This window comes from Microtus pennsylvanicus, chromosome 1 (assembly GCF_037038515.1).
Source record: "Microtus pennsylvanicus isolate mMicPen1 chromosome 1, mMicPen1.hap1, whole genome shotgun sequence".
NCBI classification, from domain to species: domain Eukaryota; kingdom Metazoa; phylum Chordata; class Mammalia; order Rodentia; family Cricetidae; genus Microtus; species Microtus pennsylvanicus.
Genome location: NC_134579.1, coordinates 66616194 through 66633110, shown reverse-complemented (window position 1 = coordinate 66633110; position 16917 = coordinate 66616194). Strand labels below are relative to the sequence as shown.

The window sequence follows — 16917 nt, the reverse complement described above, 5'->3', positions numbered from 1 at the left end:
CTAATCAGTGATCATCAGGGATCCTCTTGTTTCTCCCTCTCCAGGACTGGGGTTATAAGCACACAGCATCACGCCAAGGTTTATACATGGAGATGGGCATCAGCCGAGGCCCTGGTGCTTGTGTGCCAAGCACCTTATAGGTAGAAATATTTCTTCAGTCTCTGAGAACTATATCTTAATAGCTTTGTACAGTCTTGAGGGCCTATCAAATCAGGGTGTACTCAGTGAAAATGGAGTATGCTCAGTGCAAACCTCAAGGACAGTTGCAACTTGTGATATGGACTTCCAGTTTCTTACCCAGTGTCAATATTGCTCTCATCCCTATTAACACAATCCCATTTTCTTTTTGTTTTTTGTTTGCATTGAGACGTAAGATAAGGGTTCCTGCAAAAGATGCTATCCTGGCAGGGAGTCTTCTTATGTGTCTTTGGCTTTTTCTTGTGTATAAATGTGCAAATGGTACCCAGAACTGGAACAATCATTTGAAATTATGAATGAAAGATCTATTATTAAAAAAGTACTAATTATTACAGACTTTGTGTTGGATGTTTTTGATTTCTCTAGATAGTATCTGCCAATTCTGTGTTGATTTTACATTCCAATCTCTCCTAATTTACTTACACTGATATTCTCACGGTCATGCAGGGATGTTTTGTGCCAAGCATATTGATTAGAAAGTTTAGAATTCTAAGATAAATTGGCAAAACTGAAAAGATTTACTCCACAGAATTTATCAGATATTATAATAAACTAAAGGAAATTTATAATAAACTTCATGACATTATCATAAACTAAATCAGAACTAAGATGGTCTACCAAATAGTAGGACAGTGAGCAGAAAAATTAGGCAAGAAATGAAAATGGGGCTGACTGGGAGAAGGCAAAGCTTGGATAGGCTTTGAAATTCATATGGCCTCTTTTTAGAATGTTCTTGTGAGCTTCTCTGGGGCATAAACATAATTTTAAAGATAACAAAACATAAGGGATAGTCAGTGCTAAAACACAAGGATGAATAAAAATACAGTGGAATAGTAATTAAGACACACTGTATTTTAGATGAACTTACAAAAGCTATAAAAATGTGATAATATTAATAGTATTTTCAAAATTTAAGAAACTAATTATGGAAGCTTGTGATTAGAGGATGCATGCTTTCTAATAAGTATATTAGCTCATCTGCAAAAATATAAAATTGAAAATTAATGGAAAATAAAGGGAAGTTTTGAGAAAAAATGTAGCTCAAGGACAAACAAAAGAAAATACAGTCCACAACTGGGTGGTGCAGTTGTGGAAATGTAGTATATTTTCTCTCCTCTTGAGTGTTCAAACATAGGCTATTGTAGAGATTAGGTATATCATGCATCCTGGCTGAATGACTTTGAAGTTCCTAATAACCTGGGACTATCTAGAATCAGTGCTGGATATGACATTTAGAGCCTTTTGCAATGACCTAATACTAGAACTACTTTGATGGGCATTTGATACGTTAATATAGTACAAACGTCTGATGAGGAAGAGCCAACCTGCCCTTTGCAGCTCCTTTGTGTGATGGTCATCAAAAAGAGCAATATGAGGTGTTGAGTCACTGTCAAACATGTCACTTGTCCTTATATTGGCCAAGAGCTCCCAAATCTCTCCTTTACGTTTGTAGCATGTTTTTCTCTCTCTGCACTTCCATTTGTGGTCTTTTTCAATTATAGGAAATTCATTTTCTCCCATATTCTAGCGAAAATTCTGTGTCCCAGCATTTATGGTTGTTGTTGTTTTTTTGTTTAATCCATTCTGTTGATTCTTGGCTATACCAGTGTATTAACTATCCTGGCTGACAAAGAATTATCACTTTTATTACAGATTGTGCCTATTCATCCTTTCCCACATGACCCATAATGCCTTTTTTACAGAAAGCATTTTATAACGTTGGGGAATTATAGCCATTGGGTAGTGATATCTGTTGCGGGAGGTCCTCCCACTCCTCCAGCCTATCGCTGCTGAGATACCAGCCCCTTGGGGCGTGGTCTCTCTCCCTTTAAAAAAGCGGCCACTTCCCTCTCCTCTCTCTCTTCACTTCCTGCTCCACCGGCTACTAGACTCCTGATTGCGTAGAGGGCTGTTGCCTGGGAGAGCGGAGCATGGCCTCTCTTCTGCTCCCGAGAGGAGAGCTGTGGAGTCTGACCTCACTTCCTCTTCCTCCCGGCATTCTGTTCTGTTTACTCCACCCACCTAAGGGTGGGCCTATCCAATGGGCCTAGCAGTTTCTTTATTGCTTAGCCAATGAAATCAACAGATTGATATATGACACTCCCACATCAGATATCAGACCCCTGCCACATCTCAGATCTATGTCCAAGGTAGCTCTTTAAAGTGCACACATACGCAGCAGTGAGATGCGAGCAGATGTTTTCTTTTGCAGGGGATTTTAAAGAGAGACAGTATAGATGATGTGAACAATGCTAAGAAAACTAAATACAGCTTATGTCCAGTGGTGATATCGGCAACCTCTTTGTAAACTGCCCATTTGCTGAAGAGTTCCACATAAACATCCAAGAAACGCCCTGCCAGATAAAAGACTCAACTCCAGAGATTGCACTGACAACATTTTGAGTAACTTTTAAGTTTTATTAATCTCAGCTCAGTTCTTTTGCAACCTCATATTATGTACGGTTTCCTTGCTTCAGTCCCAATCTTTGCATATTCATGGCTCTCTTTCAAATAATTTCTTCTGTCAGACTGTCCTCTTTCATCTTGGTTTCTACAGAGCAGGCATCTTTTCTGCTTTTGGAAGTCCCTTCTTTCTAGACTTTCTTTCTGCACCATCCACAGTGTTCAACTTCTCAGTGGCACACCACTGTGACACATTTTGGTGGGCATTCTATGACACATGCGTCTCATTTTCTTGGATATAAGAGATGATCAGTTTATCATCCTTAAACTCAACCAAGTGCCTAGGTAGAAGATGATGAATAATGAAATAAAGGTTATGTCTTCCAGTTCTTAACCCTTAGAGGAGCGTGTGTCAGGCCACCATAGGTAGCTTTGCAATTAGAAAATATTATTCAGCTTTGAATGTTGAATAAAATCGAATTGACTTCCCAACTGTAAAGCCATGTCTTTCTGTACATGACAAACTTTTTCAGCCACGCATTTTAGCATAGACACACTAAAAGAAAAAGAGAGACTTCTCAGTGAAGTTTAATTCTTTTTTTTAAAAGAAAGTGCCAATACTCTACATGCATGAGATCTCAAGATTTTAATTTCTTCTCACTTCAGGAAGGTTGAGATGTATAAACAGTTTACAAAGCTGATCTCAAAAAAAAAAAAAACCAATGACTTAAATAAACTGTGCTTTAATGAAAACAAATATTAATCTGCTTGGTTTCTCATATAACATGTTTATTAACAGCTAAGTGTCAATCATTTATTAAGATTATAACAGTTAACCTTGAAATTGAGCTAATAATGATTGTACTTGTTACTATATATTTGAGATTTTTAAACGACTTTGAGTAAAATGAATGCTACTGCCATTAAATTGTGCTTGGAGCAAAGACAAAGAAACAACAGCTCCTTGTTTCCAGCTAGTAAAACTAATGATGCAAGTTTATTACATGAGTTCAATGCTGTTATAATGGTAAGTATTCTCTTTTCTGCTTTTGTCATTGAAGCGCAATATATCATCCCTGGACATTACAATTTACACTCAATCTGGATTTAAATATTGGTTTTAAATATGGTCTCCAAAGTGCCCTGATAAAGATCAGTATTTCACTTCCTCTCCCTATCTCTCAAACCTCAGGTTAAGATTTCTATTGGGAATAATAGCTTTCCAAGAAATGTTTGACATTAAAGCATTATCACTGCATCAGAGGGGGTTAAAACTCACACCAACATTCCGAAGGAGCATGTGCTTTAGTATTGTTCCCACTTGACTCTTTTTTCTTATAAAGTGGCAATTTTTGCTATCATTAGAAATATACATTTATATATAAAGTTTTGCATTCAAATCTCTTTATTTTTGACTACCTAATGAAAGTCCACAGATCAAATAAAAACTTTATATAATATATCCTCATTTCAGAAGCATATGTATATATACACATATATATTTGTAGAACAATCCACAGTTTTAAATGTGATTCTGGCTTAAAAAATGCTATTTACAGTCTATGACACAGTAATAAATCCAACCTTTAATGGCATTAAAATGAGCAGGAATTTGTAAGCTTGACTGTGTCTCATCTTGTGCAGAAGAAATCAAGCAACTTCATGGAAAGCCTTCTCAAAAGCAAGGTTTTGTATACTAAACACCAGGGTATGAGGGTAGAATTTCTATCTCTGGTTTGATGTTTTAAAACACAAATCACTGTCGAAGTAGTCATGCTTCTTATCTCAGCAACCAGGGGTCCCAGATTGGATCTAAAGGCAATGTAACACAACAACCAAGTTCCACTCCATCCCTTCCTCTTGTTTCAATACTCTCAACACTTCTCTGTGGCATGACAGGATCGCCAACTGAGAAAAAATACCTAGCAACAGGATTGCCATTTTCCTAGGTAGAAGAGTTATTCTGTATAGGTGTTTGAATAAGAATGAGGTCCATATAGAATCGCATTATATTACATGGGTGTCTAGTCACTGTGCCAATCTTTAATGGCTAAAAATGTTTTATGAACTTTTATGTAATTCAAAACCAAAACTATCACTATGATCAGGAAAAGGGCGGCTCGCTGTGTTTAGTCTCCTGAAGCACAAGGTCTCAACGTTAGCAGCTGGAACTTCAGCACCATTTGTTTCTAGGCCTCAAACATCTAGCTAGAATATCAAGTACAGAATATTGACCAAAAAGCCATTTTGTGAGACTCAAAGCATTTTGTTTCCATTATTAAGACCATTCAGTCAAAACATAAGGTTTCCTAGAGTTCTCTACTGGAGTCCTTCCCTGGAAATATATTCTTGCATCGTTTTGGAAGCAACAAAGAGCAAATCCTTATTAAAATTAAAGAAAACCAGGTGATAGATGAGTTGAAGTCAGGAAGGAGAACAGAGACTAGCACAGTAAAGAACTGCTATACTTGGAAAAAAAGCTGAAAGACAACCATAGACACTGGCTCATGTTTTTAAGTAAAATTGGATAGTTATATGCTTATATTTCTTCATGTGTTTTAAGACTTAAGGCAGTGAGTATTGATTCTATCTATGGTTTTAATGTATTTACAAAGCAACCAGAGAGTAAACAAATGTTCGCCCCGTGCCCTAAACCACACTTTTTCCTGGTTTATGAATAGAAGGAATGTAAGACTTTCAACTTGTTCTTGAAATCAGTTGTAAAGGAAGCAAAGTTAATTTCCAAAACATATTTCCATTTGCTAAGCACAGTGTGGAGGGAAAACTGAAGACAAATGGAGTGGTCTTTTTAGCTACTGATAGGATGGGGACAAAGATGTTTGTGTGATGATGAATGATTGACAACCACTGAAAATAGAGAAGGGATTTTATTAGAGATTGATATCAGATTATATTTTCATAAACAACATGATTGAATTTCTATCATGAAATCATCAATGAGATGGGCAACTGTGACTTCCACCAATTGCATTTCCTGTGGGCCCTCAGCTGCATTATGGTTATCACCTTAAGACCTCCAGGCGCTTCCCCCTAGAAGATCCCATGACCCATTTTTGTTGAAGCCTCTTTATTATTTGTTTCAAAGAAAATAAGGCTTTGTGCTTGGGACTTGTTTGGTCCTGGAAGTGACAGGTGTATTTATAATTAAGTTGGATCAGCAGTGACAATGAATACATCTTCTGATTTGTGTCTTTACATGGTTATTCTCTTTCTCAGAAAGCAATATTCCTTATATAAAAATTAAATGTACTTGTTACTTTCCTTATATTCTGATTTAAAATGTCTTTAAAAGCCTGACCTCTGTGTATAACTGCTATTCTTCCTAGCTTTATAGGAAAATTCCTCCAGTTCATTTCCTGCCATTGTTCAGAGAACATAAATAGGATACTTGATAGGACAAGAATCACATTTAAGAATAATGATTGTGTAGAGGGGAGACACTACATTGACCTTAAAAGAATACAGCAACCAGTGGAAAGGTTTGAGGTGAGGACCTAGATCTTCTGCAAAGTGTGCATTTTAGGAAGTCATAGTTGGAGTAATACATGCTGGACAGTAGATATATAGGAAAAAGTTACATGCTGAGTCTTCTCATTATGATACCCATAAATCTGCAAACATTTTAAACGTTCTGGTTTCTTTTGTTTGAATTTGGATGTTTCTATACCATTCAGGTTTCCAGGCCTAAGTAGATCTAGTAATTCCAATGCCGTGGTATAACTTCATGCCTTTGCTAACGTTTCCTAATCCTTCAGTAATCCTAACAGTGTGTGTGCTTGCTCTTACATGGAGTTCGTTTTCACTACACAAACCCACCAACAAAACTCTGTCTATTGAAATCAAAGCTGTTCATCTTTTTTTCTCACAGTCCCTTGAAAATTCCATGTTTAATTAGTTACCTTCTGTTTTCTAGAACACAGAAACTAGACTTGTCAATGTGGATAATAAAGCGAACTACTGCCCTCATATATGGTAAGTCAGGAATTTCACTAATAAGTCTCCCGGTTTTTCATAGAGTTTGGAAAACAGTCTACACACAAAATTCTGGAAACATAAAAAGGCGATTAAATTTGCTTTGACTCGATGTCCCAGCCCTATTTCCTCAGGTAAAACCCACCTTCCTTCTTCCCTGCTGTGAGACAAGGCAAAAAAGAACAACTTTCTATAGCAGCTAGATATGCACATACACATTCAAAAGTACCCACAAATCAACAGTAAGACTGAATGGAAAAGGCTAGAAGCCGGTGCTTCTTCACCAGATACAGCAAGGGCAGTGGGTTTTTATACCTCCTCAAAAATATAATAAAACCCTTTTCCCTAAATGTCTAAAAAAAATAGCAAAATCCCAGATCAATACCCAGAGAAAAATACGATATTCCCTTAGGAGAAACTCTTTACAAAAGAAATTAAATCGGCTAATATAATTAAATTCAACACAAAATTTCATTTTCTAAAATAAAAAAATATTGTCAACATCAAGAATAATGTTTAAAACTTTTCTTCATACTAAATGGCCCCTGACTGATTAGACATTAGATATATGTCTGATAGACAATAGAAGAATATAATTTTGACAAGTTCAATTTTAGGATTGAGGGAATATCCTGAAAACAGGAGGTAATTGTGTATCATTTACAGAAGTCTAAAGAAAATAAAAACATGAAACAAAACTGCACATCACAGAATTCTCTAGAACTTAAAAGGATTTAAGGTCCAACAACATCTTCTAAGTGGCTTTCTAGAAACCTTTTCCATCCACTCAGTGACTGTATTTGTCTGCATTATACTTGTGTCTTTATTGACAATTAGCCCCCTGTTAATAACAACACAGTTAAATTTAGTGTTTGTGGTGTCCTGATTCATTTTTCTTTGCTTTCATGTGAGATAATTGTTATGCATGTGAATTTTCTACCACATTGCAACAGGCAAGCTTTGGTTCAATTTTCTTGTCCTACACAAAGGAAGATTTTTGAGTGCAGAATCTCAGCTACTAAGTCCTGTGATGCCGTTTTATTATTTTTCTCTTGTTGGGGTGAATTTATTGGAGAAAACGGGGAAAGGGAAGGAAAGAGAAGGGAGAGGGTGGAAAGGGAAGAATAAGATGAGTTTTCAGCTATGTAGAGTCTTGATTCACAACTTTGCCTCCATTCATGGTGGGTGTTCCTGAACTTTTCCTCGAACGTCCTTGCTTTTCTCCAATTTCATGTAGTGACGGTTCTCTGTACATACACACTGGAAAGCAAAATTACAAAAAAAAATTACTTACGACAATCAAAATAGACCTGACTTCATTGAACTTCCCAGTTTGATTTAGAACGTTCAGAATATTTAGAATTTTCAGGGCACCCTCTATCAGCAGTGATATCTGGATGAGGATAGAGAAGTAGAATAACATCAATATATTTCCTTAATTGTCCCAGACTTCCTTCACCTAAACTAAGGAACGGAGCACATGGACTGTTAGCTATTTTCCAGTAAGGAATGTGGTTATTTAACAAAAGATTAAGTTCACATCCTCTCTTCTCTGTCTGGCTCCAAGGTTGTCATCTGAGAGTTATCAAGGCTTTAGCTCAATTATTGCTTAGAATAAGTAGGATTTTCCAATTCATAGTCAGTCCTACAAGATAAATCACAGTGAGTCTTTTAGCCTCCCTGGGCTGTTATGATAGAGATGTATGTACAGAGGCATATTTTACCAAAGGATCAGGAGTTACTTTCCTTCTTGAAATAAGAACTGTATATTCTGACTATCATCACCATAATGGTTCAGAAATTTGAATGTTGTTTTGAAAATTAAACAGTTTCCTCTGTTGGGTAAGACTAGGATGTTTATCATCGGGAGCTGGACTATTTGGTCCACAGGCTGCTAACTGACTGTCAATTCAGACACACTTTTATGGCTGAAAAAAATAGCAATTTCATCAGCATGAATAGATAGCCAATATCTGAAAGGATCAAGAAAAGTAAAAATAATGGCATTTAAGGGGAGATGGGGAGAGAAAAGGTAGAAGGGAAGGAGGGGGGACTTGGGGAAATAGGAGGATCGGGATAAAGGAAGGTTGGATAGGGGAGCACGGAACCACAATCCTTAGTTAAGGGACCCACTTTAGGGTGGGCAGGAGAATTGACCCTAGAGGGGCTCCCAGGTGCCCAAGCTGAGGTCCCCAGTTAGTTCCTTGGGCAGCTGAGGATAGGGAACCTGAAATGACCCCATCCTAGCGCAATACTGACGAATATCTTGCATATCATCTTAGAACTTTCATCTGGCGAGGGATGGAGATAGAGACAGAGACCCACACTGGAGCACTGGACTGAGCTCCCAAGGTCCCAATGAGGAGCAGAAGGAGGGAGAACATGAGCAAAGAAGTCGGGACCACGAGGGGTGCACCCACCCACTGAGACAGTGGAGCTGATCTACTGGGAGCTCACCAAGGCCAGCTGGACTATTACCAAAAAAATCATGGGATAAAACTGAACTCTCTGATCATGACGAACAATGAGGGCTGATGAGACGCCAAGGACAATGGCACGCAGTTTTGATCCTACGCAATCTGCTGGCTTGGTGGGAGCCTAGCCAGTTTGGATGTTCACCTTCCTAGATATGGACGGAGGGGGGAGGACCTAGGACTTACCACAGGGCAGGGAACCCTGACTGCTCTTTGGACTGGAGAGAGAGGGGGAGAGGAGTGGGGGGAAGGGGAGAGGGGTGGGAGGAGGGGGAGAAGAGTCGGAGGAGGGGGAGAAGAGTGGGAGGAGGGGGAGGGAAAGGGGAGGCTGGGAGGAGGTGGAAATTTGTTTTTTTTTCTTTATTCTTCTTTTATCAATAAAAAAATGTTAAAAAAAAAGATTTTAGACAACTTGTTTTAGAGAATGCAGAATAAACTGTTCTGGTCTAAGCTACTCCACTACTTCCAAAACAAAGACTAAAAACTGCAAGCATTTGTTCAGCCAAGAGATAGGCTTTTTCCCCAAGTGTATTTAGTAGTGTGCAGTACTGTGCACTTTTATGAAATAGGGATATTGTTATTATATGACTTACAGGTCATAGGTTCTGTGGTGAGTTTGGGATTCTTTACTTTTACTAAGCTACCAGGTGATGCTGATAAAATACAATAGACATTCTCTGAATAATATAGAATATAGCTATGAAAGATGCTTTTAAATATCTTATACAAGAGTATCACACATCTATTTTTGAATGGCATGTTTAAACATTTCAATTATTTCCATGAGTGCTTCTAATATCTCCAAATGCCACTGGTTGAAGTGGGAAAGTGCAACCTATAGGTAAGCTATGCACAAATAGCCCAGAGAGTGGATTCTGATGTTGTCAAGTGGTGTAAATAGGGAATTCACATTCCTATCTTTAATAACAACAACAAAATATCCTGGAAAATTCTTATACTATAGCCTAGTAGATCATTGAAGTCCCTCCAGTATACTAGCTCTTTTTTTTATTGATTTTTATTGAGCTCTACATTTTTCTCTGCTCCCCTCCCTGATCTTAATTGCATTTCTGTTATGAGGAAAGTAGAGCAGGTACCAAAATCTCCAAGGTGAAGGTAAACTTTTATTTGTGCATTATATATCCACTTATCTACAGCTGGCTAATGTACAGGGCAGCTCAAAGGTAAAAAAGTGATTCCATTTGAAAGCAATCCTCAGGCTGCCAGAAAGCAGTTTTCTAAACTCCATCACCTATTAGACAGTGAAAACCCAGTCTCCAGGATTCGACATAGATCACTTAAGTCATAATCTCAATGCATAAAGAGAAAGTTTGTGTTTAAATACCCAGAAAAAATATTGGGGCATAGATAATTTCAACATCGTATTAGGTGTGGTACTGCTAGATAACCATTAAAATAATGCATTTGTATATTTGAGCTTCCTATGACTGCAATATCCCTTCTGTTCTCATTATATAGATTCTTCCTGTTAACTTTTTATGTATTTACTATTTCTCACATAGATATAAAGTATTTCAAGTAGAAACACACAAATATTAGTACTAAAATTAGCACTGCAGGTAAATTTTCCAATAATTGATCCTTAGTAACCATCCTGAAATAGAATCTACAAAGAAATTTTACAGTTTATTAAAAAGTAAAACTCAATAATGATGTTACAACAGAAGATACATTTTTAGGGTAATTCAGCCATCCTATTTTATGTCCTATTAAATTAAATACTAAAATTCAGGGTTTTAATAAACCAAATGACTAACAGGTATGTTTTCCAGTTCGCTGAAAGAAACTGTCTTTCCTCCACCCTACACATCAAATACATTTCATTCTCTACATTATTGTTCACAAAGTATCCACTTTAAGTTGTAAGAAAAAGAAAACTCAGAGAAATCTAGGAATTACATGCAAATACAGAAAGTGGAAGGAGCAAGGGAGGAGGAAAAGAGGAAAGATGGGAGGGAGAGGGGGGAGAGAGGAAGAGAGAGAGAGAGAGAGAGAGAGAGAGAGAGAGAGAGAGAGAAAACACTATTACACCAATTACTTTTACATCATCATTTACAAGTCCTGGAACCTAGCAAAACATCTAACTTTAGACTGTAACAAGTAAAGGGCTCTAGCTCTCAAAATGTGGAATAGAAAGTACTTTACAGAGTACAATTGAATTCCATGACATTGCAAAGGACAGAAAAAGGACAAGCACTCTTTAGTATGATCACAGCCACCTCCGCTAGCTTTAATAACTGTCTTTGAGCCCAGTTTTGAAAACTTCAAAGTAAATGATGGAACAAAATTTCAGAAGTGACAAAGGACAAGGCGTCCGACAAATATATTCTAAATCAAAATATAAACTGTTAATCCCACAACTAAGTCTGTCATTTTGAAGTATTCAGAGCCACTTTAAATGAATTGTCCTATTCAGTAATAGGAATCATTTTGTGATCATCATAATAAGAAATTCTTATCTTCATATTTTAAACATAAAGGAAAGTAAATGATTTCCCTAATATAAAGGGTTGAGCAGTGGCAGAACCCGAAAGTGAATGTCTAGTCAGGAGTTCTGATCTAGACAAGCCTCAACACACTAAATGATATTAGACAAGGTTTACAATATGATTGTTGCATGTTAATTAATATTCAAGTTGGCCTTACTTTTACTAAATATTTCTACTGTCACTAAGAAATGGCTTTGAAAACAAATATCACAGGGATGTACTGGAAAGAATAAGTAGAAACCAACAAAGTTGGCAGGAATGTGGTGATATTGAAACTCTTGGGTATTGTTGCTCAGAATGTTAGGTGGCACAGCCACAGTAAGAAATGAGAATTGTTAAGACATGGAATTACCAAACAGTCCAACAACTGCACTTCTAGATGTGGATAAAATGTAAATAAAATGAAAAGGCTCTTAAATATATTTTTGCACACTTGTAATTATAGCCACATTATTTATAATAGCCAAAAGATGAAGTAAAGTCACCATTAACAGAATAATATATGAATATAATGTGCTATATATTCAAATATGTTACATTTTATTTAGTTTTTGAAAGAAAGAAATATCGATACATGCCACAGCATGGACGAACCTTGAGGAAATGGCAGTACGCCAAATGACCCAGCTCATAAAGCAAATACTGCATGAATCGCTATGAGAAAATTAGGGTAATGGTGTGCATGAAGGCGAAGTAGAATTGTTGTGAGGGCCCTTGAGGAGAGGAGATGGAGAGCTAAGTCTTAAAAGGTGGAGAGACTCAGTTCTGCAGCAAGGTGGGGAGACTCAGTTCTGCAGCAAGGTGGAGAGACTCAGTTCTGCAGCATGAACAGTTCCAGGAGGGTTTCCAGGGATGGCTTGTAAGTTCTGGACAAACGTACGGGCACTGAAATGTGCACTTGAAATGCTACATTTCAAAGTTTCAAAGTGATAAATTCTCTTTTTGTATTTTCTCCTTAAAAGCATCCTAACAGCCCTGAGTGTAAGTAATAAAGAAGTGCGTATCTGGGTGGGAGAGATGACTCTGCAGATAAGAACACTTAGCTGATCTTTGCAGAGGACCCATGCTCGGTTCTCTGCACCCACACGATGGTTCAGAACCATCTGCAACCCCAGATCCAGTGAATCTGACCCTATCTTCCGGCCTCATCAGCCACAAAGCATGGATGCAGTGTACTTACACATGTGCTGACAAGGCACGTCAAACATACTAAAGTAAATAAATATTTTCTTTTAAAAGAACTATTTAATCCAGAGTTTCCCTGTTAGCATGCGGATAGTCAGTCTCTCCTCAATAATCAGAAATATCTCCGTACTGAAAGTAAAGTTTTGAGAATTGAGATGTAACTGAGAGAAGATAGGCGTGGAAAGAGGATTCAGGGATTCGATGAGAATTTTAGAACTGTGTTCCTTATGCAGTATCAATTTAGCTATGATGCTACGAACAATTAAAATACAAACATCCCCACTTGGGTTGTCCTGTGAAGGTAAGCATGAACACAGGATGAAATAACACAAGGAAGTGGTGAGGGAGGAGTGGCCCAGGACTCACTAGTCTCAGACCTTCTCAAATCCCTAAATTGGAAATCATGACTGCTATACGTTAACATACACAAGTATAAATTTGATAGTAAATGAAGAGTAAATAATATGCTTATCCAGAAAAAATATACAAGTATCTGGGGGAAAATCAAATAATTCAATCATTTTTATGAAAAATATTTACTTGGCTTTAAAGCAGCTTAGTTGAGAAAACTCAGTCAAACTGAATCCTGCTGTGGTTCTCAGGAAAAAAAAACACATTTGAAAATGTTATTAAATTGTTTAGTTCCTTCCAAATATAATCACAGCTTCATAGAAACAGTTCTAGCTCAGGATTCATTATGCACCTGAAAGCTACTGTGTCTCTACTGTGGCCTTTTCAAGTAGCAATTATGGCTGCAATTGCAACTTGGTTTTGTTTGATCAAGGTAGCTACTTTGTGCTTTCATTTGGAAGGAACTTAATTTAGACCTTAAGGAGTTAAACACAACAACTGATAAATCCAGAATAATTAACTCCACATAAGAAATGACGATGACAGAGTCTATGGTAATACAATGATGATTTCATACAAACATCAGAATCAGAATGTGGAGTTTGCTTGTTAATTTCTAATCATAGGTCATCAAAATCATAGTAGGAACACGGAACAGGCATTTCCATGAATCTGTCTAGATGCTAACTCTAATAGTAATAGAAATTTCATGGCTTCTTTTTCTAGCCCACGCCAGAAAAAGCTGTTTCCTCTCTTAGCAAAACAGGCTATATTGTTTCTCTGGTCATAGTTCAAAGTGCAATCATTGTTAGGGGTAGGGCATTTCCCCCACTTTCTGTTACAGTGAACCACTATCTCATTTGCTTTAGAATCTCAATCATTAAATACTTTTCTGTGGATGTTTTTCCTGTACCCTTTGTGTTATGCATCTTGGCCCATTTCAGGAATAGAAGGCAAAAAATGACATTTTCTTCTTTTTTAATAAAAAAAATGTAAACTGGAAATTAAGTGAAAACAAGATGAAAAAAAAATGCCCTATCCTTCCTGTCCTCTGAGATTCACACCCGCTTTCAGAACCCCAGATCCAGCGTCCCCTGCGACAGGTTGAGACCATGGGAAATATTATAAGCCATTAACTGTATTTGGATACAGATGTGTGGAATATACTTCTAATACACACTTTATTTATTTACTTACTTATTTACTTATTTGTAGTTTAAGTGCATTGGTGTTTTGCTTGCATGCATGTCTGTGTGAGGGAGTCAGAAACCCTGAAACTAGAGATACAGACAGTCACTGCTGAGTGCTGAGAACTGAACCTGTGTCCTCTGGAAGCGCAGCCAGTGCTCATAAATGCTGAGCCACCTCTCCAGTCCCCCAATACAACTTTAGTTTTAAGAGGAGTAACTTAATGATATTTGGTATGGAACCAATTCTAATTGGACTTCTGGCTGTACCTCCCACCTGTTGTCAACAGTTTCAATCCCCGAATTTGTTCAAGGTCTGAAGGAACAATATCTGAATGTTTGAAACTGTTTTTGTTTCCTTACATCTGGCTCGTCTGTGCTGTCCTTGATCCAGCAGTTTCCCTTATTTTGGTTCAGTAGTGAAGTACAGAAAGTGGGCACAGCACCCTTTGTTTCTTTTTCACGCTCAGACTATCTCTGTGGGAGAACGACAGCGTTCCTCTGCCATCCCCTCTGCTACAATGGTTTTGGATGAATCGTACAGAAATGATGGTCAAAAAGGTGACACTTCTGCCTGGTTCTTTAGCACCAAGTTCAAATCAAGGCATGTTCTTATCTCAACTCTTTCCTTTCCCTTTTCCCCAACAACAAAGCATGGGTTTTCCAATGCAGGCCTTTTGTCTAATGCTTTCTTTCCCATGTTCTGTTCACCGGAGGCTGCATTCAAATTCAGCTATCAGAATATGCAGGATTTCTATGGCACCATCACAGCTCGTTCCTCTTGGTTTTTTGTTTGTTTGGTTGGTTTTTTGGTTTTCGAGACAGGGTTTCTCTGGCTTTGGAGCCTGTCCTGGAACTAGCTCTGTAAACCCGCTGGTCTCAAACTCACAGAGATCCGCCTGCCTCTGCCTCCCTAGTGCTGGGATTAAAGGCGTGCGCCACCACCGCCCAGCCGTTCCTCCTGTTTAAAACTTGCAATATTCAATAATCATTACTATTTTTCCCTGAATGCTTAGAAAAAGCCAATAATTTTCTTAAACATATAAAAGAAACAAAACACAGGAGTTGCTGTTATTTCTGAAGGTGACAGGTGTGAGAAACTGTGTATGTGGTGCCACCTCATGGATACCCTCCTGCTATGTCTCCATAGTAACAAACCTTGAGGACTGCTAAAAGCCTGCATTTTGATATAAGCATTCTTATACTTGTAAAACATTAAGAAGGCAAAATTAACAAACCAACAAAATTAAAACTTTAAAATGCTGCCAATTTATAACTCTATAACTCCTGTCAATGTTTTATACATGCATGCTTGGGCAATAAAACACACACACACACACCACTCACACTCCTGATAGGAAAATGTTTGTGAGGTCCGAAGTTGAAAGCTATCATGTGGACCTGAGTTAATTACTTAATTCTTCTTTTAAATAAGTTGTCTTCCAATTAAAAGGGGGATGCTAGTTATCAACTTTTGTATCACCAAGGTCTCGGTGACTATCAAATGATAATCAGTTAATTCAACAGATTGAAACAAGAGCGTTGAGCAAAGAGGACAAGGCTGCAGAATGGGGTCTCAGTGACTCCTTTTCCACCACTACTTGATTCTCTAGAGATGAGCAGAGAGCAGGGACTTCTAGTGGGGATGTGGGCAGCTCCGACAGTCCCCACTGTCATAAAATAGTTCATTGGACGTTTGGACAGCGCCATTGCAGTTGTTACTGACAAATTCTCCACGCAAATGGAGACAGGAGGCCCTCTGTTTTGGATGAAACTCCTATTTCTTGTCTTCTATCAGCTTCTATGCAAGAAAAATGAAATAAGACTAATATGTTTTATTACTGACAATTTAATCTAATCTTCTTTGACTTTCTCTAATTTCCAAGAAATGGAAAGGTTAGATGGTTCTGTAACTTAATGCACCATTGAAAATATCCAGCTGTCTCAACAGCAGATCATAGAAGGGATTGGGCAATTAGCATGAGGGAATTTCACACCTTAATTAATGTCACATGGAATCTTGATGGAACTGTTGGGAGTGAGTTAAACTCTGGTTTGGAGGTAACAGATCACAGGGAAGTCCCCAGCATGCTCAAATGTTTATTGCAAAGGTTGAGAAATTATGAATAAAAGAAGATGTATGTCATTATCTGAATAGAGCAGGAACAGTACTCAAATGTCAAAGAAAGACAGAAGTGGGTGAAGAATGTGTCAGGAAGAGGAGGGGACGTTTCATTCCAGAGACCAGCAGAAAGTGGCTGGGAAGTTACCGTGGGGAAATGGAAACTCAAAAGAGGAAGGGAAGAAGACAGTGGGTGAGACAGGAAGAGGAAGGGAGGGAGATACCAAGAGAGAGAGACAGAGAGTCAGTGTGACTATCCTTTCTGGAATATACTGTGCCAGGGAAGTCTATTATTTTATTATAAATAACTAATAAATATTATAAATACTTTCTGTATTTATCTATAGTATGGGTCAGCCCCAAAGAGACTCTTTGTACATGAACTATCTAGCTTATTCCAGGTGATTATATATATATATATGTGTGTGTGTGTGTGTGTGTGTGTTGGCATGCATGTGTTTATATATATATGTGTTTATACATATATATGTATT

At 37.7% G+C, this 16917-nt stretch overlaps 1 protein-coding gene across 3 annotated transcripts in view; it reads right to left on the bottom strand.

Moving 5' to 3' along the window:
- Nucleotides 1–3173: 3173 nt before the first annotated feature.
- Fgf12 (fibroblast growth factor 12) overlaps nucleotides 3174–16917 on the bottom strand; it is a 536407-nt gene continuing 522663 nt past the window's right edge. For all 3 annotated transcript variants that reach the window (XM_075967620.1, XM_075967626.1, XM_075967614.1), the window contains one exon: nucleotides 3174–7854. In XM_075967620.1, coding sequence (XP_075823735.1) covers nucleotides 7736–7854 — 119 coding nt within the window. In that variant the 3' untranslated portion in view covers nucleotides 3174–7735. The remainder of the gene's footprint in view (nucleotides 7855–16917) is intronic.